Raw genomic sequence first — 26,080 nt, 5'->3', positions numbered from 1 at the left:
TAACCAACTGAGCCACCCAGGCGCCCTCTTATTGTTGATTTTTAAGAGTTCAGTTCTTTATCAGATATGTATGTCTTTTGCAGATATTTTTCTCAGTCCGTGGCTTGTCTTCTCATTCTCTTGACATTGTCTTTCACAGAGTAGAAGTTTTAAATTTTATCTAAGTCCAGCTTACTATTTTTTTCATGATCACGCCTTTTGTGTTGTATCTAAAAAGTCATCACCATACCCAAGGTCATTGAAGTTTTCTCCTCTGTTATCTTCTAGGAATTTTATAGTTTTGCATTTCACATTGAGATCCATTCTGAGTTAATTTTTGTGAAGGGTGTAAGATTTGTGTCTAGATTCATTTTTTTTTTTTTACATGTGTATGTCCAGTTATCTTGGCACCACTTGCCAAAAAGGCTTTGTTCCACTGTACTGCCTTTGCTCCTTTATCAAATAACAGTTTTATTTGTGTGGATCTATTTCTGGGCTTTGTATTCTGTTCTATTAATTTATCTGTTCTTTTGCCAATACCACACTGTTTTGATTACTATAGTTTTATCGTAACTCTTCATGTGTGGTGTCAGTCCTTCAACTTTGTTCTTCTCCTTCAGTGTCATGTTGGCTATTCTGGGTCTTTTGCCTCTACTATAAACTATAGAATGAGTTTGTTGGTATCCACAAAATAACTTGCTGAGGTTGTAATTGGAGTTGCACTTAACTATAGATAAAGTAGGGAAGAAGTGGCACTTCGGCAATATTGAGTCTGTCTGTGAACGTGGGATAGAAATCCTTTTTGAAAGTTCCTTTCCATCACCCCCAGATCAGTTATCAAGAACAGCTCAGTTTTTCTCAATTATTTTATCCCTAGTGCTACTTAAGTTTAGAACTTAATCATTTGTTTAGACCATTGTAAAAACTTTACTGGCCTTCCTGAGATCTAGTCCTCCCTCCCCCATCATCCCTCCCATATAGAATTTTGACCCTGTTAGTTAATATTTCCTTCATGCTCAGAGCAGGAAACGCCTTTCTAAATATGAAACAAAACATAGAACATTAAGAAAAAGATTGGGTTGTGTGGCAAAACAAATATAAGCAAAGTCACATGAGGTGTATGGTAAAGAGATGAGAAAAGGAAAAATTTGCCACTCCCATTGTAACAAAGGACTAATTTTCTTAATGTAAAGAGTGTGTACACGTTAACAAGACCAAACATTCCAATAGAAACATGAGCAAAAGATATGAATAGGTAACAGAAAATAAAATATAAATGACTCTTAAAAATCTAAGTTAGATTTGGTGAAGGAGTGAGGAGAAAGGCACTCCCATACTGCTCATGCTTGGAGTGTAAATTGTAAATTAGTTTAGGCCCAAAGAAGGACTAATTGGCAATATCAAAATGATAAAGTCACAGGGCACCTGGGTGGCTCAGTCGGTTTGGTGTCTGCCTTTGGCTCAGGTCGTGATCCCAGGGTCCTGGGATCCAGCCCTATGTCAGGCTCCTTGCTAAGCTTCTCCCTCTCCCTTCTGCCCCTCCCCCTGCTTGTGCATGCACGCTCGCTCTCTCTCAAATAAATAAATAAAATCTAAAAAAAAAATTATAAGGTCACATAAATTTTGATCCAGCAGTTCTTTGAGGAACTTTTCATGTATATGCCTACACACATGCAAATTGATGTATGCTCAAGGTTTTTAATGATAATATTGTTTTTAATAAGAAAAGATTGAAAACTGCCCATCTGTGATGGAGTAGGTAAATAAATTAAGATACGCCCGTATAGTGATACCATGCATCAGTAAAAAGACAGGAGGGGCTATTTGTGACAGGAAAGATTTCTAAGATATATATTTTTTAAAGATTTTTTTTTTAAGTAATCTCTGCACCCAATGTGGGGCTCAAATTCATAATCCTGACATCAAGAGTCCCATCCTGCACTGACTGAGCCAGCCAGGTGGCCCTAAGATACATTGTTAATTGGAAAAAGGAAGATGCAGTGCATGATTCATGGTGTTTTGTGAAAAAAAGGAAATACAAAACAATATATATTATACTTAATTGTATAAACGTAAATAGCTGGAAAGGTACATGAGAAACTAATGCGGAGAGGGAAACTTTACACAGTATGCATTTTATAATTTAAAATTTTGAACCAATATTACCTATTTAAAAAAATAACAAGGAAAAATATAAAGTAAAATCTCTTTACTGGATACGTATCGCATACAGTACATGATCACCCTCTTGTTCTGCCTCTTAAGAGCCTTTAGAATTTGACTTCTGTTTACCTCTTGACTCTACATCTACAGCCTTGCCTCCAGAGTTTACCTCCCTTCTCTGGTTTGCAAAGCATATTCCTTCCTCCCTCCCTCCCTCCTTCCCTCCCTCCCTCCCTCCCTCCCTTCCTTCCTTGTAAAGTGCATTTCTAATAGAGCTATATGTGCTATTATTCCCATGCTTTTGAAAATATAGTTCTCTCTTCCTGGAATGGCTTGCCTAATACTCCAGTGGTCTTTTTATTTTTCTTTAAAGTCCAATCCAGAATAACCTTTCATGAATTCTTTCTGTGCTTGTATGACTTCCTATTAATTTTATTTATATACTATATCGAAATTGTGTTTACATTTCTGCCTCCTCTGCTTAGTTATAAACATGCTCTGTAAGAGTCCAAGTTTTAAATGAAATTAGGGTGCTTTCATGTCACTGACAGTGATGTAACTGTTATAATCTCAAAAGCTTAAAACTGTTTGTACCTTCCAACCCAACAATTTTTTTTTTCTGGGAATTTTTCCTGAAAAAATGAGCAGAAATGTAACCAAAAATTCATTAGCAAGGATAGTCAATGTGGCCTAATTTATAATAGGAGGAAATAATAAATAATTTAAATGTCTAACAACGGGAATGTTTAAGTATGAATGGGCTTATATGCTCTTAAAATAACGATGAGGATTATATTAAATATATTTACAAGATAACATGTGAAAAGCAAGTTAGAGAGATGTACTGTTGGTTCCAATCTTGTGATCCAAATTGGTGCAGAAGATCAGAAGAACAACTCTGGTTTTGTCTTTTCTGATTTTACAAATTTTATGTTTTGTAATAGGAAAAATAAATGTTATTTCTTAAAAAAAGATTTTTAGCCACAAGCCTAAGTTTTGTATAATAAAAGTCAAATTTATCTAAATATTTTGATTGATGTAATGAACAATTTTCAGAGAATTCAGAGTATGTATAATAAAGCTAACTGAGTTCAGCCTTTCTTTGTTAATTGAGGTGTTAGGATTTTGTCTCATGTATCAGGATTAAGACCTTACCTGTTGACTGTACAGAACATAGGAAAGAGTTCTAGTTATAGAAAGATAATAACTAACATTTGAGCCCATATACCAGGCCATGTTCAAAACTTGGGGAAATATATGTAAAGACCAAATTCTTACACAAGGCTCTACAGTAGGACCTATTATTACCCCATTCTTCAGGTTAAGAAACAGACTTAGAAGTGAGGTAACTTGTTCAGGGTCACACAGGAGTAGCCAGGATGCCCAATGTTAGAGTGGTAGATAAAGATTTATTGTAATTAGGTGGAGGAGATATTGTGAATAAAGACTAAAGGGATTTCATTACTTTGGTTGCAGCAGTGGTCTGGGTAACATGAGTGTCTGTGTCCTTAGAGCCTTGGGCAGGGGCTTCTGTCAGAGGAGGCACTGCCCGGAACCTAGAACCTTGCATTTAGGAAGGTTCTCTTCATTACAGGAAATTGACTGGGGTCTGAAAATCTTGGTTATTGCTTTGGGTTAACTTTATCAATGATTTCTTGAGGTCTTCTAGATGATATTCTCCAAGCTTTAAGGAAGCAAGGATTGAAGCAAGGATTGAAGGGGCCTGGAGAGGAGCCTTTCTTAAATGACGACAATGACAAGAGAAAATTGGGCCCACAATGCTCTGAGACAAGAGGGTCTTGTTAAAGGGAAGGATGATACCTGGAAATGGGGAACCAGCTTCCAAGGAAGCAGCTCCTCTGTTTGGGAGACCTCCCACCTGCACTTTAGACAGTTACGTTACCATGAGACATCTGGACCCCAGGAAGCACTGAGCCGGCTCCGGGAGCTCTGTCGTCGATGGCTGAGGCCAGAAGCACGTACTAAGGCCCAGATCCTGGAACTGCTGGTCCTGGAGCAGTTCTTGAGCATTCTGCCTGGGGAGATTCGGACCTGGGTGCAGATCCATCGCCCTGGGAGTGGTGAGGAGGCTGTGGCCCTGGTAGAGGAGCTACAGAAAGACCTCGATGGACCAGCACTAAAAGTGAGAAAGGGGGAGGGGAGAGATTTGGGATGGAAGGAAGGAGAGAATTAAGGCAGGGCAAGCTGGGCTGGAGGGTGATTCTGTAATTTTTGTAAACAATTAATAGCTCATTAGCAACTGTAATGCTTATTACAGCAGGTTCATGAGCTATTTCAGATCATAGAATATCTGCAGAGAAATGGATTTATGATGGGCATCTTGGGTCTAATTCAGAATTAGTACACTTTATCCCTCTGGGTGATGGTTGCTAATGCAGAGTTTGGTTGAATAACCTGAAGAACATAATGTTTCTAAGTGTCCCCCTAAACAGAAGCATATGTATTATTTGTATAAGTTTGTTAGGAATGATGATGTAAGCTTGGAGTATAAACGGCAATGGGACAGCAAGAATGAAGCTTTCTAAATCTGGCAAGACCTTCCCATGTGTGCCCCTACTGGGGATTATGTGGGCCAAGGGATTGGGTTGAGATATTTACTTCTGGAAAGATTTTATATTCTTGACCATTAAATTGGGATCTTAATATATTTCCTAGTGTGTGTGAGATCTCTTTCTGTCACTCTGTAGTCCACCAGAAACATTTGTATATAAGAAGTCTGAAACCTAACTTAAAACTTGGGAGTGGCACCAAGGATGGGCTTGTTTATTTTAATCATAAAAATGAAGATTTTTAGAGCTATATATTTCATTACAAGGCACTAATCCATCCTTATTTGAGAGAGAGGAAAGTGGAGGCAGAGAAAGGTTTGCTGGATTGTCTTATGTCAGATATCTAGGTAGCAGCAAAACCATGTGTCTAGACTCTGGTGTTCCTTCTATTGGAGCAAGAACGGATAATAAAGGGGTAAATAAGTAGAAGAGTGTATTGAACCCAAGTCTAATCTAAAACCAGGTCTGAAGCTAAAACCCATACTCTTAATTATTACTTGTTACTTCCCATTCCCTCCTAGCCCACACCCAGATCTCGCTTCTGTTTCCACCGTTCTGTTCAGTCTCAGTGGGAGAGGTCACCAGTGCCATGAGTGGGGCTAGAGGGCCAGCTCCATTGTTCTCAAGGCAAAGCTTTACTGCTGTTTTGATGCTCCATACTTGAGGTGGGTCTCTGATCTCACAGTTCGAGATTGTGGGCAGAAAGAGGTCCATAGTGGTTAGGTGAGCCCGTTTTCTGGAGGTATAAGAAAAGTCAGCTTATTTTGTTTTGCTTGTTCCTAGGTTCCAGTTCTTGTTCAGCACCAGGACATTCTTCAGGAAGGGATGAACACTCCAGGAACAGCAGTTCCTCATGCACCCATTGGCAGCCGCATAGCACCTGAAATTTGCCAAAATCCTTTTACTGACCCAGTGATGTTCAATCTTCAGGATCCACAACATGGTACTTAGTGATCCTGGCTTTGGACTTTCTCAGGATCTTTATTATGGCTCCTCCAACTTGCAGTTAGTTGCCTCCTCTCCTGTCTTGTATATGAAACCCTTATGGTACCAAGTTCTTTCTGTTATTCCCCCACCTATCCTTTCCTGGGTCCCTGTGACCTTTTATCTATTCTTATTGCTGTTCTTTTATTATTCCAGTCCTTCACATGGGGGTTACTCAGAAGAGGTTTGTAAGTCATTTTATAGCCATCATTGTCTAGTCCTGGGAGTTCTGGGTCTTTCTGAATTCCTTGTTTGTAGAAGAAATGGGACTTGGATTAGTGGTCAGGAACAGCAGTAATTTCACGTGCAGCTTTTGCTCCTTCAGATTCTCCTGCCCCTGAAGCTTCTGCCCTTTCCCAGGAAGAGAACCCAAGAAATCAATTAATGGCCCTCATGCTCCTAACAGCCCAGCCCCAGGTAGGTTTGCATTCTCTTTCCTTCCTAAGGCCCTCTCTGCACTACCAAACTATGGCTGAGGTATCCTCTGTCATCCTAGTGTTTGGGGCCCAATCAGTTCCTATCTGTAAATCACAGTCCATGTGATTGGAAGGTAGACTTTGTGTGGGGTTTCCTTATGTCTCTCTGATAGCCCTTGCTTGCCTCATGGCCTCATAATGTGTCCTTACCCAGAAGTGAAAGGAACTTTTCAGTAGGGGAGCTCCTGGGCATGGATAATCTCACACATACCTGTTATTTCAGGAGTTGGTGATGTTTGAGGAAGTGTCAGTATGCTTTACTTCAGAGGAATGGGAGTGTCTGGGCCCGATTCAGAGGGCTTTATACTGGGATGTGATGTTGGAGAACTATGGAAATGTGACCTCCCTAGGTAAGGATTCTTTCTTCCCATCATTCTTACCTTTATTTCATTAGCCTTTGTTTTCTGATTATGAAAGTAGTATATACTTATTTTGGAAAACATAGAATATTAGAAAGAAGAGAATACAACTTAAACCCACTCTTTGTAGACAAATACTATCAAAATTTTGACATATTACCTTTCTGTTTTTTCCTGAGTTTTTTTTATTGGCTACAAAGTTTGTCCCATAATTCAGCCATTTCCTTATTTTAGATAATTTCTGTAATAATCATCTGTCTCTGTACCTAACGTCTTTCTTTATTTCTCATTATTTTTTTAGAAGTAGAATTACTAGGCCTAAGTGTTTGAATTATTTTAAGGTTCTTCTTTCATACTGCCAAATTGCTTTCCTTGGTGATCTCTGTCCTCAGGGAGAGATACATAGCACTCCTTTTGCTCTGCCTTTATTGGTACTGCGTAATCCCATTCTTTTAAATTGTTGCTGATATGGGCGCCTGGGTGACTCAGTTGGTTAAGCGACTGCCTTCGGCTCAGGTCATGATCCTGGAGTCCTGGGATTGAGTCCTGCATCGGACTCCCTGCTCAGCGGGGAGTCTGCTTCTCCCTCTCCTATTCCCCTCTCTTGTGCTCTCTCTCTCTCATTCTCTCTCTCAAATAAATAAAATCTTAAATTGTTGCTGATACGATTTTTTAAAGTTGTAATATCTTTATTCTCTAGTGGATTTTTATGACTAGTAATAAAGTAAGAACTTTTTTCTTTTTAAGATTTTATTTATTTATTTGACAGAGAGAGACACAGTGAGAGAGGGAACACAAGCAGGGGGAATGGGAGAGGGAGAAGCAGGCTTCCCGCCGAGCAGGGAGCCTGATGCAGGGCTCGACCCCAGGACCCTGCGATCATGACCTGAGCCTAAGACAGACGCTTAATGACTGAGCCACCCAGGCACCCCTAAATTAAGAACATTTAAAAAATATTTAGTAGCCATTTGTGCTTCCAGCAAACATGAAAATATCTATCATGTGATAGCAACTGTGGAAATGATTCTGCCCTTAAGTAGCTTATCATGACTTGGGAGAAGAATAAAGAATAAACAAGGCAGAGTAAAATAATTAGTATAATACCATTCCTGAGATTGGGAAAGGCCATAAAGGAGGTAGCTTTGTGCTGGACTTTGAAGAAAAGGGTAAGATTTTGTTTGGACAAATATACATTAAAAATTGAGGAATCAACTAATGCACTGATCTAATTTGAACTGAAATACAGATTTATAGTATAATTAAATAGCTGCATACTATTCCATTGTTTGTGTATCATGCTTTACATTGACAGCTTTATGATACTGAATTTCTATTCAAGAACATTACATGCCTTTCCATTTGTTCAGCACTGCTTTTATGTTTCAGGCCTGTTTTTAAATTGTCTTCATCTGGATCTTGCGTAGTTCAAGATAACGTTGATTCTTTGGAATTAGAATCTTCTGATGTTTTCTAATTGACTATAGTGTACATATATGAAAATACTGATTTTTTTTGGTATGTTGCAACCTTATTATTTTGTTTACAGTAATTTATACTGTAAATTTTTACGCTTAATGAGAATATATCTTTTACTATCTTAGATGTGCCGACTGTGGGCCAAACATTCTGTAGATTTTATATTTTGATACATGTTACCAAACTGCTTTCTACCAATGATGTACCAACTTACTTTCCCATGAAAAGAGCAAAAGAGGGCCCATCTCCCTTATATGTGCTTATGATTTGGTCAGTGTTTTAAATCTCTGCTAGGTAGATGACAAATACTATTTTTTGTTTTTCATTTCTTTGATTATTAGTGTGGTGGAAATCTTTTCACATTTATTGGTCATTTCACCCCTATTCATAGCCTTTCTACATATTTCTTTTATTTATGAGAACTGCCCCTTTGTCCAGTATTGCATATGTTTTTCCAATTTGTTTGCCTTTCAGCATTATTTATGAGTTACTATTTTTAAGCCTTAGGAAATCTTTTACGTAGTATTAAATTTAGCAGTATTTTCCTTTATGGTCTTTGTGGTCTTCTCAGTAAAATTATTTTTATTTAAGATTTTATTTATTTATTTAGAGTGTGTGCAAGCAGGGGAGGGGGAGGGGCAGAGAGAGAGGAAGAATCTCAGGCGGACTCCATGTTGAGCACAGGGCCTGTTGTGGGGTTCGATCCCATGACCCTGAGATCATGACCTGAGCCAAAATCAAGAGTCAGACACTTAACCGACTGAGCTACCCAGGCGCCCCAGTAAAATTACTATTTTTTTTAAAATCACTTGTATTGTTTTCAGATACTTTTATTGTTTCCTTTTTATTTTTAAGTTTTACTCTAAAATTTATCTTGATATATAGAATGACATATGAATCTAATTTGTTTCTTTGTTTTTTAACCCAAGTGGCTTTTAGTAGTTGTAATGCTATTTACTCAATAATCCATCTTTTCTAAGAATTTAAAAATATGTTTTATGAGTAAATTGGTGAATTTTATGAAGAACACTCACCATGGATCCATATAACTCATGCTATAAGCCAAAATAAATTCTAGATGGGTCTAAGAGTTAAACTAAAAAAAAAAGAGAAGAAAATGGAATTGCTTATTTAGTCTAGCTCTTTGAGGAAAGAGAAGTTTGAATCAGTTTTAACAAATAAGATATGCTTCGGGATGCCTGGGTGGCTCAGTCGTTAAGCGTCTGCCTTCGGCTCATGTCATGATCCCAGGGTCCTGGGATCGAGTCCCGCGTCAGGCTCCCTGCTCCGCGGGGAGCCTGCTTCTCCTTCTGCCACTCCCTCTCCTTGTGCTCTCTCTTTCTCTCTCTCTCTGACAAATAAATAAAATCTTTAAAAAAAACAAAAAATAAGATATGCTTCAACTGCAATATTGTTAGGACTTTAGCAAGCAGATACCCAGGGGTTTATGCCTTTTGACCTAGTGATTTTCATTTGAGGATGATACCTTAAAGAAATTGTTCAGAAAGAGGAAAATAACTAACATGTCTAAGGATAGTACCAGCAAAGTATTTATAAATGGTTAAAAGTTGGGCACAACATAATTCCCCGAGATAGAGAAAGTACTAATAAGCAAACCATTGTGTTTGACTTGGAGTTATACTGTGACACTATCAAATATGACAATTCTGCACTCAATTTCCATGCACTGATAAACTATTTGGTAGAAAAGCAGATCCTCAGATGGCTTGCACACACTGTTTCAGTATGTAAAAGATTTGTATATGTTTTATTTAAGGGATTGGAATAGAATTTGAAGGAAATTCAGGAAATATTGAGTACTTCCCATATGTTAAGCTTAACCCCTGCCTTCAAACATTCAAGTTGGAGTGGTAGACATTTATACTAATAATTACAGTACAGTGTGACAAATGCTATGTAATAAAAGCGTGCACAAGTATGGGAGCCCATAGGAGCTTGGGATAGTGGGACTAGGAGAGTGGGGGCAGGGGTGGGTGGCTAAGGGAAAGATTTACGTGGGGGTGACTTTTTATTTTAATAACAGTTTTATTGAGCTATAATTCACATACCTTATAATTCACCCATTTAAAGGTTACAGTGCAGTGGTTGTTAGTAATACACAGAGCTGTGTGACCATCACCACAATTAATTTTAGAATAGTTCATCACCCCAAAGAGAAGCTTTGTACCATATAGCAGTCAAATTCATTTCACCCAACTGCCCCTCCAACCCAGCCTTAGGCAGCCATTAATCTGCTTTCTATCTCTCTAGATTTGCCTTTTCTATGGACATTTTATATAAATGGAATCATACAGTATGTGGTCTTTTGTGACTGCTTTTACTTAGCATAATGTTCTCAAGGTTCATCCATATTGTGGCATGTATTAATACTTTATTCCTTTTAATGCTGAATAATATTCTCTTGTGTGTGAATATATCACATTGTATTGATTCATCAGTTGATGGACATTTAAACATTTTGTTTCCACCTTTGAGCTATATAAATAACACTGCTGTGAATATTTGTGCACAAGTTTTTGTGTGGATGTATGTTTTCATTTCTCTTGGATATATACCAAGGAGTGGAATACCTGGGTGTTCTGTGAAAATATTCACAACAGCTGCGTTTTGGTTTCTAAAAGGAGAGAAAAGTTTATTATTATAGAAACCTAATAGAAACAGAAGAAAGGAATCTACACATAAATGAGAGCAATAGTAAGCAATAAATGAGAATAAGACAATGTTACATTAGTCAGGTAACACAACATCCAACCTCATTAGCTGGGGAAGCCCCATGGAGACAGCCTGGCTGGAGTCCAGATTGAGAGGCTTGGGCGGAGCATCCTCCACTCAGGTGAGACTTCCAACTGACCATCCCCATAAGGGCCATATTTATAGGGCAAATGATGGGGTCTGAAGTTAAACATTTGTTCACCTATGTGCAGTTTGGAGTGAGCTGCGTTTCTATGTTATCATGTTTTTATATTTTCAAGGAGCCTGGGCTATATTTTCAAGGAGCTACTTGCCTCCCCTCCCGGGTTACATTCTGGGGATCCAGCCCTGCTTTGTAGGAGGAGGGGATGTGAGGCAAGATTTATAACTCTTGGCGCCCAGAAGGGTCAGTTCTGACCTGGAGGCCAGATAATATAGCTTAAATAATGAGGCTTCCAAGGTTATTCACATAGCCTGAGTCTCACAAACAACATTCTGTAGCCTGCCTGCATACATTCAGGTCTAGGTTGTTGGTTATGCAAGACAAATCACAGAAACATCCATCCTTATAAAACACTGGGTCAGGGCGCCTGGGTGGCTCAGTCGTTAAGCATCTGCCTTCAGCTCAGGTCATGATCCCAGGGTCCTGGGATCGAGTCCCACATCGGGCTCCCTCCTCAAGGGGAAGCCTGCTTCTCCCTCTCCCACTCCCGCTGCTTGTGTTCCTGCTCTCACTATCTCTGTCTCTGTCAAATAAATAAATAAAATAAATAAAATCTTAAAAAAAAAAAAAAAAAACCACTGGGTCAAATGGTAACTCTGTTTAATCATATGAGGAGCTGACAGACTGTTCCAAAGTTGCTGCACCATTTTACACTCTCACCATTGGTATATAAGGGTTTCAGTTTCTCCAGATCTTTTTTTTTTTTTTAAGATTTTATTTATTTATATGAGAGAGAGAGAGCACAAGAAGGGGGAGGGTCAGAGGGAGAAGCAGACTCCCTGCTGAGGGGGGGAGCACGATGCAGGGCTCTGTCCTGGGACTCCGGGATCATTACCTGAGCTGAAGGCAGACGCTTAACTGACTGAGCCACCCAGGCGTCCCGCAGTTTCTCCAGATTTTCCCCAGCATTTACAATCTTTAATAATTTAATAATTTTGGGGCTCCTGGGTGGCTCAGTCGTTAAGCATCTGCCTTTGGCTCAGATCATGATCCCAGGATCCTGGGATCGAACCCTGCATCGGGCTCCCTGCTCTGCAGGAAGCCTGCTTCTCCCTCTCCCACTCCCCCTGCTTGTGTTCCCTCTCTCGCTGCATCTCTGTCAAATAAATAAAATCTTTAAAAAATAATAATAATAATAATTTAATAATTTATATCTTTCTGATTATAGCCATCCTGGTGGATCTAAAAAGATAACTCATTGTGGTTTTCATTTGCATTTCCCTGATGACTAAAGATGTTGTGCAACTTTTCATGTGTTTATTGGTTGTATGTCTTTGAAGAAATGTCTTTTCAGATTCTTTGCCTATATTTTAATTGGGTTGTCTTTTTATTGTTGAGTTGTAGGAGTTTATATATTTTAGATACAAATACCTTATCAGGTATGGGACTTTCAAGTATTTTCTCCCATTCTGTGAGTGTCTTTTCACTTTCTCAGTGATATCCTTTGAGGCACAAAAGTTACTAATTTTGATGAATTTCAATTTATCCTTTCTTTTGTTGCTTGTGTTTTGCTGTCGCATCTAAGAAACTATTGCCTAATTCAAGGTCATGGAGATTTATGTATGTGTTTTCTTTTAAGAGTTTTATAGTTTCAGTTCTTAGTTTTGTTCTTTGATCCATTTTGAGTTAGTTTTTGTATGTGGTGTGAGTAAGGGTCCAACTTCATTCTTTCCATGTCTCAGCATCATGTCTCAGCACCATTCCATTATCTCAGCAGCATCTTCCCCCCACTGAATTGTTTTGGTACCCTTTTGAGAATCAGTTAACCATAAATGTGAGGCTTATTTCTGCACTCTCAATTCTCTTCCTTTGATTATATGTCTATCCTTATGTCAGTGGAACCCTGTCTTATTACTGTTGCTTTGAAGTACATTTTAAAATCAGGAAGTGTGAGCCCTTCAATTGTGGTTCTACTTTTTCAGTATTATTTTAGCTATTCTAGGCTTGTTGAGTTTCCATATCAATTTTAGTATTAGCTTGTCAATTTCTGAAGAGGCCAGGGGATTTATGATAGGGATGATTGCACTGAATTTATAGATCAATGTGGGGATTATTGCCATTTTAACAGTATTAAATCTTCCAATCCATGAACATGGAATATGTTTTCATTTTTTGAGTCTTTAACTTCATTCAACAGTGTTTCGTAGTTTTCAGAGTATAAGTTTTGTACTTCTTTTTAAAATTTATTCCTAAGTCTTTTATTCTTTTTTATGCTGTTATTTCTTAATTTCCTTTTAAGATTGTTCAGTGCTATTGTGTAGAAATCCCACTTTTTTGCTTATTTATCTTGTGTCCTACAACCTTGCCGTACTTACTTAGTTTTAACAGTTTTTTTGGTAGATCCTTTAGGATTTTCTACATATAAGATCTTGTCATCTGCAAAGAGGTAGTTTTACTTCTTCCTTTTCAATCTGGATGACTTTTATTTCTTTCTATTGCCTAATTGCCCTGGCTGAAGCCTGCAGTCTATGTTGCATAGAAGTGGCAAGAACAGAAATCTTTTTCTTGAGAGTTCTTAGAGAGAAATCATCAATTGTTCACCATTAAGTATGATGTTAGCTTTGGATTTTTTTTGTAGTTTTTGGCTGAAGAACTTTATCACATTGAAGAAGTTCTCCTTCTATTCCTACTTTGTCAAGTGTTTTATTCATCAAGGGGTATTGGATTTTACCAGATGCTTTTTCTGCATCTATTGAGATGACTATGTGATTTTTGTCATTCATTACATTGATATGTAATTAACTGATTTTCCAGTATTATACCAAATTGCATTTCTGTGATAAATCTCACTTGGTCACGGTGTATAATTTTTTTTTCATGTGTTGCTGGCTAGTATTTTGTTGAGGATTTTCATGTCTATATTCATAAGGTCTATTTGTAGATTTCTTTCTTTTCTTTTTTATTTTTTTTTTGTGATGTCTTTGTCTGGTTTTGGTTATCAGGGTAATACTGGTCTCATAGAGTGAGTTGTGAAGTGTTCCCAACTCTTCTGTTTATTGGAAGAGTTTGTGAAAAATTGGTATTTTAATGTTTGGTAGAATTCATCAGTGAAGCACTCTGGGCCTGGGCTTTTCTTTGTGGGTGGTTTTTTGATTACTGACTCAATTTCTTTATTTTTAAGAGATCTATTGATATTTTCTATATCTTCTTGAGTCAGTTTTAGTAATTTGCGTCCTTCTAGGAATTTGCCCATTTCATCTTAAATTGTCCAGTTTATTTGCACAGAATCATTTGTAGCATTCCCTTAGAATCCTTTTTATTTCTGTAATATTTGGTAATGTCTAGAGGGGGTGACTTTGGGCTTATTTTTAAGGGTGTGGGTATTGGGCTTGTAGTGACTTGGGAAAAGGAAGAACAAGTCAGGAAGAGAAGAGAGCATGGACAGTGATAGAGAAGCAAGCAAAAACATGACATTGGGCATCTGCATGTAGTTCTCTCTGGTTAGAGTCTAGGGGCATAAAGAATACTGGCAAGAAGTGAAACCAGAAAGATAGGCAGACAGCGGGTGAGGGCATCTCTTGGACTATGCTGGTTACTTGTGCTTTATTGTCTAGGCAGTGAAGAATCATTTGTTTTGAGCAGGTGAGTGACATGATCAAATTTACCTGTTGGAAAGATAATTGGCAATGGAATGATCATGGATTAAAGAAGAGGAGAGGGTTGGAAGTAGGGAAGCCTGTTTGTTTCTTGCAGGCTTCATCAAAGATTGCAGAAAGTAACCAGCTTCCTCTATCAATCTGACATTTTTCTACCAAGTCTGCTAAAGCTCAATAGGTCTACACATTGTCTGATTTCTATAATAAAATTTCTATACTAAAATTGGTTAAAATAGCGTAACCAGCTAATAACTGTGTATACAAGAATTGCTAATTTCTCTATTTTTAAGAATTTTATTTTATTTTTAAAGATTTTATTTATTTGAGGGGTGCCTGGGTGGCTCGGTCAGTTAAGTGGCTGCCTTCGGCTCAGGTCATGATCCCAGAGTCCTGGGATCGAGCCCCGCGTTGGGCTCCCTGCTTAGCTGGGAGCCTGCTTCTCCCTCTTCCTTTGCCCCTCCCCCTGCTTGTGAACTCTCTCTCTCTCTTTTTCTGTCAGATAAAGAAATAAAATCTTTAAAAAAAAAAAGATTTTATTTATTTGAGAGAGACAAGCAGGGGGGAGGGGCAGAGGGAGAGGGAGAAGCAGACTCCTCACTGAGCAGGGAGTCCAATGTGGGACTCAGATCCCAGGACCCTGGGATCATGACCTGAGCCGAACACAGACACTTAAACCAACTGAGCCACCCAGGCGCTCTCTTTTTTTAAGAATTTTAATCATTCTTAGGGGCGCCTGGGTGGCTCAGTTGGTTAAGCGACTGCCTTCGGCTTAGGTCGTGATCCTGGAGTCCCGGGATCCAGTCCCGCATCGGGCTCCCTGCTCAGCAGGGAGTCTGCTTCTCCCTCTGACCCTCCTCCCTCTCATGCTCTCTGTCTCTCATTCTCTCTCTTTCAAATAAATAAATAAAATCTTAAAAAAAAAAAAAAGAATTTTAATCATTCTTTTTTCCTTTCAAGACATTTAGAATACTGAATATGTATTTTAAGGCATTTCTGTCTTTCTGTTTTTGTTTTTTGTTTTAAGTAAACTCTGTGCCCAATGTGAGGCTCAAACTCACAATCCCAAGATCAAGATTTTGCATGCTCTATGACTGAGCCAGCCAGGTGCCCCAAGAATTGCTAATTTCTTAACCATTTTTCATATCAATAAACCACTTGCAACACTTTCACTTCTTAAAAACTCTTCTACTTCTTTAAAACACTTCTACTTCCTTAAAGAGAATCTCCCTGAAACCAGCATCCTGCTTAAACCTTGAAACCAATCACTGTGGACGAGGAAACTGGAGTACCAGTATTGGATAGGACACATGCCCATCCTATTGTCAGGTGAAGTAGTGTGATTGGCAGTCCTGCCTGAATCCTGGAGAAAGGGGCAGTTGAGATATGTAAATCTGACCTAAGAATGTAGTTCAGGTGGACATTTATTAGGTATTTTCTATCCTTACCCTCTCATAAGTTAAATTTATAATGAAATAAAATAGCTATTTCTTTCCTATGTCTTTTCTCTCTATTTGGGTAGAAGAACAGGGTTGTTATCCTGTAATAGAAGATAATATTACTATTATTCACATTATTTTACTTACTAGATAATTTGGGAAACAAGTTCATGATTTCTCCTTACATTTGGATGGTGAAAGTTAGTTGCCAAAACATTTTCAAAAAGATAATTTCACATTTTACAATATTTGAGAATGTTGGAGTAGAAAGAGACTGGCAATTTACTAGTTCAGCCACATCATTTTATAGATGTATTATGTTTTTAAAATGTGTCTATGTTTTTTTTTTTTCATTCTGTATTTCTTCTTACATATGTATATATATATTTTTAAGATTTTCATTTATTTATTTTAGAGAGAGAGGGAGCAAGCGGGGGAAGGGAGAGGGACAAGCAGACTCCATGCTGAGTGCAGAGCCTGATGTGGGGCTCAATCTCATTTGGAGCTCAATCTCATGACCCTGAGATCATGACCTGAGCTGAAATCAAGAGTCAGATGCTTAACCAACTGAGCCACCCAGGTGCCCCTCTTCCTTTTTATATTTAGTTGAATCTAACTCAGTCCTGATGTTTTCCATTTCTCAATTTTAAAAGGAATAGTGGAAGTTATAGATGAATTCTAAGCATTAAGTTGCTTTTTAGTGGATTTTTTCCCTGTAGGTTACTTGCTTTCAAGTAATTAAAAAATATGCACTTGATTCTTCAAAAATTAAAGACTGTTTTAGGGTCCTGACATATATTTTCTCTCCATTAGAGTTCCCATCTTCCTAGCAAGAAGAAAATAAAGAGACAGTTCTTTATAAGCCAAATGATTCTCCCTGTTCCATCCAGGTTCCTGAGCCTCATGTCTGAACCACCTATGCATGATCCCGTGTTCTCTGTCTGGTTCTTCCTTATATCTGTTTACTCAACATCATTTATATTTTTCCATCTGCTCCCTGAAGACAAGGAGCTTAAAAGTGTCCGAGTGAGTTCTGTGTTAAAACACAACCTTGTCAATGTAGGATTCTGCTTTGTACTTTCATTTAATGAAAAGTGTCTTCTTTTTGTATTCATATAAAAGTGTACCCTACTGGCTTGTTTTAAAGTCATTTGAAGATCTTATTCTTACTAACACAGGGACATGGTAACATTTGCATTTTTAATTCCTTTTACCAGAATGGGAGACCATGACTGAGAATGAGGAGGTGACACCAAAGCCAAGCATTTCTCAAAGAGCCGATTCTCAAAAAGGAACATCCAAAAGACTTCAGGGAGGTGTTCCTCAGATCCTAGATTTTGAGGAAGCATGTGAATGGCAAGTTTTGGCAAGTCATTGGGGAACTAAAACAGGGGAAAGAGATACCCTAAAGAAAGTTTCCATCTGTGAAAGAGATAAAAAGAAAAGGACTCTACCAGAAAAACAAGGCCAAAAGTGGAAGGAATTTGGAGAAAGCTTGACTTCAGGTTCAGCTCTTTCTGAAAGTTTAATAGGTACTGAAGGAAAGAAGTTTTATAAATGTGATATATGTTATAAACATTTCAATAAAATCTCCCATCTTATAAACCATCGGAGAATCCACACTGGTGAGAAACCTCATAAATGTAAGGAGTGTGGAAAAGGCTTTATTCAGCGCTCAAGCCTTCTAATGCATTTACGGAACCATTCTGGGGAGAAACCTTATAAATGTAATGAATGTGGGAAAGCCTTCTCTCAAAGTGCTTACCTTCTAAACCATCAGAGAATCCACACTGGGGAGAAGCCTTATAAATGTAAGGAGTGTGGAAAGGGCTTCTATAGGCATTCAGGCCTTATTATACATCTAAGGCGCCATTCTGGGGAGAGACCTTATAAATGTAATGAATGTGGGAAAGTTTTCTCTCAGAATGCTTACCTCATTGACCATCAGAGGCTCCACAAAGGGGAAGAACCTTATAAATGTAACAAGTGTCAGAAAGCTTTCATTCTGAAGAAGAGCCTCATTCTGCACCAGAGAATCCACTCTGGGGAAAAGCCCTATAAATGTGATGAATGTGGAAAAACCTTTGCTCAGACCACTTACCTTGTTGACCATCAGCGGCTCCACAGTACAGAGAACCCATATAAATGTAAAGAATGTGGAAAAGTTTTCATTCGAAGCAAAAGCCTCCTCTTACACCAGAGAGTACACACAGAAAAGAAGACTTTTGGTTGCAAAAAATGTGGGAAGATTTTCAATTCAAAGTCAAACCTCATTGACCATAAGAGGATGCATAGCAGAGAGAAGCCATATAAATGTACTGAATGTGGGAAAGCCTTCACTCAGAGTGCTTACCTTTTTGACCACCAGAGACTCCACAATGGAGAGAAACCTTACGAATGTAATGAGTGTGGGAAAGTTTTCATTCTAAAGAAGAGCCTCATTTTACATCAGAGGTTCCATACTGGAGAGAATCTCTATGAATGTAAAGACTGTGGCAAGGTCTTTGGTTCTAACAGAAACCTCATTGACCATGAAAGACTACACAATGGGGAGAAGCCCTATGAATGTCAAGAGTGTGGGAAGACTTTCATCATGAGCAAAAGTTTCATGGTCCATCAGAAACTACATACACAGGAGAAATCCTATAAATGTGAGGATTGTGGGAAGGCTTTTAGTTATAATTCAAGCCTGCTCGTACATCGGAGAATCCACACCGGAGAAAAGCCCTTTGAATGCAGTGAGTGTGGAAGGGCTTTCAGTTCTAACAGAAACCTCATTGAACATAAGAGAATCCACAGTGGTGAGAAACCCTATGAGTGTAATGAGTGTGGTAAATGCTTCATTTTGAAGAAAAGCCTCATTGGACATCAGCGGATTCACACAAGGGAAAAATCTTATAAATGCAGTGACTGTGGGAAAGTCTTCAGTTACCGCTCAAACCTTATAGCCCATCAGAGAATTCACACTGGTGAGAAGCCCTATGCATGTAATGAGTGTGGGAAGGGCTTTACTTACAACAGAAACCTCATTGAACATCAAAGAATTCACAGTGGGGAAAAAACCTATGAATGTCATATATGTAGAAAAGTTCTTACCTCTAGTAGAAATCTTATGGTACATCAAAGAATCCACACTGGAGAGAAGCCTTATAAATGTAATGAGTGTGGAAAAGACTTCAGTCAGAATAAAAACCTTGTTGTACATCAGAGGATGCACACTGGGGAAAAACCATATGAGTGTGAGAAGTGTAGAAAATCTTTTACTTCTAAGAGGAATTTAGTTGGCCACCAGAGAATCCATACAGGGGAGAAACCGTATGGGTGTAATGATTGTAGTAAAGTTTTTAGGCAGAGAAAAAACCTTACTGTACATCAGAAAATTCATACAGATGGAAAACTTTGTGAATGTGATGAGTCTGAAAAAGAGTTCTCTCAAACTTCAAACCTTCATCTTCAACAAGAAATCCATACTGTGGAGGAATTCTCTTGGCTCCAAAATGCCAGTGAGTCCAAGACAGAGATTCAGAAAATCTAGTGTCATTTGTAAAAGGGGATAAAATCCCTGCCTACCTAAGTAACTATTAGACAAATGGCAGTGTATGGTCCTTGCAAGGAAAAAATTCATGATTGACCCTTTTGTAGACAAATGATTTGCATGTGAAAGAAAGTTAATCTAGACTTTCAAGACTACATAAACCAAATTCTAGTTAAAGAATATTATGTCCCAGACCATTTGTTATGACTCTGGAAAGGAGCCTTAGAGCACTTGAAGGCTCTGAAGAACCTTACGACATGTAATGATGTAGTTGTAAATGATAGCAAAAATATCTTTGTATTAAGAAATGGACATTGTTTCTGGAAATGTGTATATTGTACATTTTAAAAATAGCATCACTGCTACAAAAAGTCTATTGACCATATGATTGAGACATGTCAGACATGGAGTTGAGTGGGCAAGAGTCTGCTGTTTGAGGACAACTTAAGAAGAGTACTAGATTTGGTATTAGAAGACTGAGGTTTGGGTCCTGGCTCTTCCTCTTACTAGCTATGTGATGTTGTTAAGTCAGCCTCTAGGCCTCAGTTTCTCTGTCAGTCAAGTGTTGACATAATGCTTTCTTAAAAGGGTTTGAGGATTAAGTGAAAGTATGGTTGTGCACATACTTTGTGAAATAATTTAGTTGTCAATAAAGTTGGGTAAAAGAGGTATGGTCAAAATCTAGAACATGGCATAATGTAATGTTTGTTTATTACGTCAATATTAGGACTCTGGGAACTTTAAAAATACTCATTTTTAAGAGGAGGTATGATGGATAGCTTACTTTGGATTTAATAGTCTAGAAGACTTTTTACAAAGATAGCTTTCAGGGGCGCCTGGGTGGCTCAGTTGGTTGGGCGACTGCCTTCGGCTCAGGTCATGATCCTGGAGTCCTGGGATCAAGTCCCGCATCGGGCTCCCTGCTCAGCGGGGAGTCTGCTTCTCCCTCTGACCTTCCTCCCTCTCATGCTCTCTGTCTCTCGTTCTCTCTCTCTCAAATAAATAAATAAAATCTTTAAAAAAAAAAAAAAAGATAGCTTTCAGAATTTGATGGGATTAATAGATAATATGCCTAGTTTGTTTTGATGGTAAAATACTGGCTTATTATGGAAAAGCAATATTATGTCCAGTTGTTAACACTGAGGCCAAGGAAAACTGTTTTTCAACCTTCAGATTTGAAACCTGGCAGATGTAGAATGTCAAAATGGAAGGACAGTCCTGTGTTGCTTTCCTTGTTCATAGGGAAAAATCCTTAACTCCAACCCCTGAGCTAATGATCGCTGCCACTTTATTCTCAGTTCTAATCAACATTTCACCATTGCTGACATATGAAAGCTTGTTACTCAAGAAGCAACATTCTGTTCCAGTACTCAACTACTAATAAGTTTCACAAGAACCAAGTCCTTAAAGCTCTGATTAAATCGATTCAGAATCCACCCCTGAGTGGTCAGGCCCATTACTGCCTGTGAACCAATCATTCATTCGGTCTGTTCTCTTTTGTACATTTGTAGATTTAATTCATCCTATATTCTTGAGTTGCTATTTTTATATTGTAATTCTCAAAACTCCCAGTTCTGCAGCTGGACTATAAATACCTTAATATCCAGATTGTGTTTCTAATAATAGCATTGAACTGATGTGTTGATAAATGTTACTAATTCAACCTCAGAGTTCCTTGAGGTCTGGTTCCTCATTAGACTGAAAGGTAAACAAGAGTGAAAAATGGAAGGGCCCAAGATTTAAAGTATAAATAAATGGTATGGTATAAATGGTATAAAAGTATAAGTCAGCTTCTGCCACTTTCCTTGGACAGATGCTTTTATTACTTGGAGCCTTGATTTCCTCATCTGTATAACAGGAGGGAGAATATCTACCTCACAAAGTTGTTATGAGGTAATGAATATGGAGATGCTTTGTATCTGTGCTACAGAAGAATCACTACAGATTATGTAATTACAAAGGGGAAGATGTACTTTAACAGGGAAGCTGGCATTCACCTCTTAACCATCACTAAGACCAAGACAACCTACATTATCTGCCTCCTCATGTGATGCAATAAGCCAGAAGTGTAACCTGAATTTATCAAGCTTCTTAGACCTAATCGCCAGTTTACAGGAAATACAGGAAGCAGACGAACAAGATAAATGACACAACAAAAAACAAATTTAGAACAGGGACTATTGTATAAGAAAACTGCACTGGATTCTTCAAAAATATGATGAAAAAGGAAGAGGGTGATAATTATTGAAGCTGGATGAATATTGGGTGTTCATTGTACTGATCTCTGCTTTTGTATATGTGTTAAATTTTCCAGAATGAAAGGTATAAAAAGTGGGTGAGGGAGGTTGTTTTTAAAAGATACTGAAGAACCATAAGACACTAAGAGCCAGAGATAGACTCACACAAATGCCCAATTGATTTTTGGCAAAGGTTGAACAATTCGGTAAAAGGGATAGCGTGTTCAACAAATGCTGCTGGTGGAATTTGATATCCATAGGCAAATATCCATCCATCCATCCGTCCATCCATCCATAGTCAGGAGCTAGGACTAAGCAAAGAACTCTTAGATTTACATCAAAAGCAGGCTCCATAAAAGGAAAAATGATAAATTGGACCTCATCACAATTAAAATAATTTACTCTGCAAAAAAAACAAAAAACACTTTTTAAGAGTGATAAGACATTACAGACTTTGGGAAAATATTTGTAAATCATATATTCAACAGGATTTGTATCTATACTACATAAAGAAATCTCAAAACTCAACAATAATAGATTCATTGAATTAGAAAATGGGCAAAAGACATGTAAAGACATTTCACCAAAATATAGAGAGCAAATAAATGAAAAGATATTCACCATCATTAGCCAGTAGAGAAATACAAGTTAAAAAAAAAAATGACTGCACACGTGTCAGAATAGCTTAAAAAAAGAAAAACAGTGTTATTAAATCTTGGCAAGGATGCAGAGAAACTGGGTCTTGTCTGTTGCTGGGAATGTTAAATGATACAGCCACTCTGGAAAATAGTTTGGCAGTTTCTTACAAAACCAAACAGGCGCTTACGATATGACCTGGTATTTGTACTCCTGAACGTTTACCCCCAGAGAAATGAAAACTTAATTCAGACAAACATATGTACATGACTGTTCATAGCAGTTTTATTTGTAATAGTCAAAATCTGTAAGTAACCCAAAATAGCTTCACCAAGTGGCCAAAACAGTATTCTATTTATACCATGAATACTTACTACTCTGCAATAAAATGGAATGACCCATTCCTGCAATGACAAGTGAATTTCAAGAAAATTACGCTGAGTGAAAATCCAATCTCAAAAGGTGGTATTCTGTATGATTCTACTTATATAATATTCTAAAATGACAAAACTATATAGAGATGAAAGACAGATTAGTGGTTGCCAGAGGTTGGGGAAGGTGGGAGGGGGCAGGAGGGAGAGAGAGGAGTAGCACTTAGGAAGGTCTTTGTGATGTTGGAACAGTTACGTATCTTGATTGTGGTAGTGGTTACACAAATACATGTGATAAAATGAGGTAGAAGTCTACACAAACATTGTACCAGTGTCAACTTCCTGATTTTTATATTAAATGATAATTATGTAGATTGTACCTGTTGAGGGAAACTGGGGGAAGGGTATTCTTCCAACTTCCTGTGAATTGTTAAATTCAAAGTAAAAGGTAAAACAAGACCCTAAAAAAGCCATAACCAAATGCAGTGTGAAACCGATTTGAAAATAAAATGATGAAAATACATATTTTAGGGTAGTTGGGGAGATTTGAATATGACTGGATATTAGATGATATTAGGAAATTGTTAGTTTTCTTACCATTATGTAATGGTATTATAACGTTTGGAGAATATTATTATTAAAGGATGCATTTTGAAGAGTTTGGAATGAAGTGGTTTGATGTTTACAACTTTCAAAAAAATATTTTTCAGTATATAGAGAGAGAGAAAGAAAACGTAGTCAAGTGTTGAGTCCAGATGCAGGATACAGGTATTCATGGTACCATTCTTTCACCTTTTCTGTACCGTTTGTATTTTCAAAATAAAACGTTTGAGGCAAAATTGTCAGGGCTTTCTACAGACAAATGCTTTCTGGCTTCAGGCTCCTGCGTATGCGCCTCGCGTAACTACTGCCAAGTCAGGGGATGTACCCTTCCCTGAACCTCAGGGCCACAGTACACCTGCACCCTCCTAAACACTTTTGCTCCCATCCCTCGTCCGCAGCGATATTGGACACCCATCGAGAAGACAGCACCTCCGAGGTTCCCAGAGAGGCCGGCCTGGCGACTTGGGAAGCCGGAAGTCCGTCTCGAGGCACTTCCTGTCCGCTCATTGTTCTCGCGCCGGCAGGCGCAGGACGTCGGATTCTGCCGGCCTTTCGGTATAGAGCCCGCGACCTCCGGCCGGCGTCTTCTATGAACACGGTCAGTGGAGTTGGCGGTGGTGGGCACGGACGTTGCGGGCGCGGGAGGGGCCATTCCAAGGGCGGACTGCCGCGACCTCCCCTCGGAGGTCCAGGCTTGTCTGTCCCTAGGGCGGCTCCGCGTCCCACCACTTCAGAAACACGGCTGCCGCCTACCGGGGGTCTGGCCTGGGGGACCTTGGAGACGGACAACACCAGGGGCCAGGCTCACCCCGGGAACAGGGCTGTTTGAGGTATGAAGGGGGAGGAGGTGGGTTGCCACATTTGGAAATAGGGAAAGGACACTGAAAGGGAAGCCCCTGATAGGGAACTCGGTGCTGTCTGGGGTGGAGGCGATGTGAGTTTTGTCAGCAGTACGGTAAGAAGGCTCGAAGTATAGGCAGTCTTGCCTATACACAGGTGAGACGAGTGTTAAGGGCCTTCGTACATGGTAGAATTCAGCCAATCATGGAAAGAATAATCCTCCAGGATTGAGAATTGTTGCAGGAGTGAAAGTGCTATTGTTATTTAAGAAATTCAGTGTGTACGGTAAATTCACAGTAAGTTGACAGGAGAAAGCATGTGATTACTTCAATAATAGCAAAAGGGGACTTAATAAAATTTAGCACTCTTTCCCCCAATAAAACATCTGAAGGGGAATAGAAAAATCTTAATTTCTTCATAATAAACTAAACTAGTAAGATCGTTTTACTCACAAATTAAACAACAAAAACGACAACAAAGATAAACTAGTAAGATCGTTTTACTCACAAATTAAACAACAAAAACAACAAAGATCCGCTGGCTTGGCTATGATAAAAAGGGTGTTGTTAAGTTGGTGGTGGTGTGATTTGGTGTGATCCTTTTAGAAAGCAATTTGGCACTGTATCTCAACCATGAAATCCTTAAACCAGTAATCCCTCTATTCTGAAGGAATAATTCAGCAGAAGAAGAAACTATTTGCACAGAAAAAATTTTAACATTGTTAAGAATATAAACTGGAAACAAAACTTTTACTAAAGCAATGGCTCATAGATAGGGTTGGTTAAGTTATAATATAGTTACAATTTAGAATACTATGCCAGAATGAGGTAGCTCTGTATGTACTTATGTTGAAAGATTTATCTAAGACTATGGAATAGTGTGAGAAATATAGAAATTGAGTTTAAATGCTGAAAAATGCACGAGTGTAATCTAATCTCTTTTGGGAAAATAAGCAATATATGTAAAGGTGTACATTATCTGTATGGAAATGCAGAGAAAACACTGATGACTGATAATTACTGTGTGTGTGTGTGTGTGTAGGACATATATTTACTTATACATATTTCTGTGTTGATCCTTTTTGGATGAGAATTAGGAGAATTAATACTATAGGTTTTTGTATGTATAGCTACTAAAAATGATAAGTATGAAGAATGGCAACATAAAACATCTTTTTTTTTTATCTTAAGACGAATACAAGGCATTTGGAAGAAATGGAAAAAATAAACAAACAAAAAGAAGCTCAAAACTACCTGTAAATAAATACATCACCTAAAGATGACCACCCCTAGATGGTGTCTAGACTCTCAGTCTTTTTCTTGAGATTCTTTACTTTATGCTATTGTGTATCTGGAGATAAAAAAAACCTCTTTGTGTTGTAATATTCCTTCTTAAAAAAAAAATGGTGATAATTGTAAAAATATATATCCCCATAGTTAAAAAACAAAAAGTTTAATAAGTCATAATTGTCAGTGTGGTTGAAGGTTTTCCCTTAAAAGAAATATCTTAGATTCGGTGCTATAGCTCTTTGGAGGTGGAGTAGGGCTGATATTTCTTAGTCATTTTCTGTATTTTTCAAGTTTTACAATAAAAATACATTAACTCTATAATCAGGAAAAAAATAAACACTATATGAAACTGTTTGTAATGTGATTATTATGGGAATAAATTACATGTTTGCAGTTGAACCCTCTCCATCCTATGAGGGAGGAGTAGAGCAGACTCTTGCTATAGTGGCTGCTGCCTAGGCACTGGTGAAATTGGCCAGTGGGCTTAATGGCATCCAGGCAAACCTCTGCTTGATGCTAACAATGTTTTCTGGTTTTTCAGTAGACAGTCTTGGCCCTGGGTAGAAACTCAAGAAGAAGCTTTTGAAACTTAAAG

The 26,080-nt window shown here is 38.3% G+C and overlaps 1 protein-coding gene across 1 annotated transcript; it reads left to right on the top strand.

Annotated features, from left to right (window-relative positions):
• Window positions 1-3,886: 3,886 nt before the first annotated feature.
• ZNF197 (zinc finger protein 197) lies at window positions 3,887-19,978 on the top strand. The gene is made up of 5 exons (XM_021677531.1): window positions 3,887-4,285; window positions 5,496-5,655; window positions 6,022-6,113; window positions 6,396-6,522; window positions 17,192-19,978. The coding sequence occupies exons 1-5, from the start codon at window positions 3,887-3,889 to the stop codon at window positions 19,507-19,509; spliced, it is 3,096 nt and encodes a 1,031-aa protein (XP_021533206.1). The 3' UTR covers window positions 19,510-19,978.
• The last annotated feature ends 6,102 nt before the right edge of the window (window positions 19,979-26,080 follow it).

Source organism: Neomonachus schauinslandi, chromosome 1, assembly GCF_002201575.2.
Source record: "Neomonachus schauinslandi chromosome 1, ASM220157v2, whole genome shotgun sequence".
Classification (NCBI taxonomy): Eukaryota; Metazoa; Chordata; class Mammalia; order Carnivora; family Phocidae; genus Neomonachus; species Neomonachus schauinslandi.
This window is presented reverse-complemented; position numbering and strand designations above follow the sequence as displayed.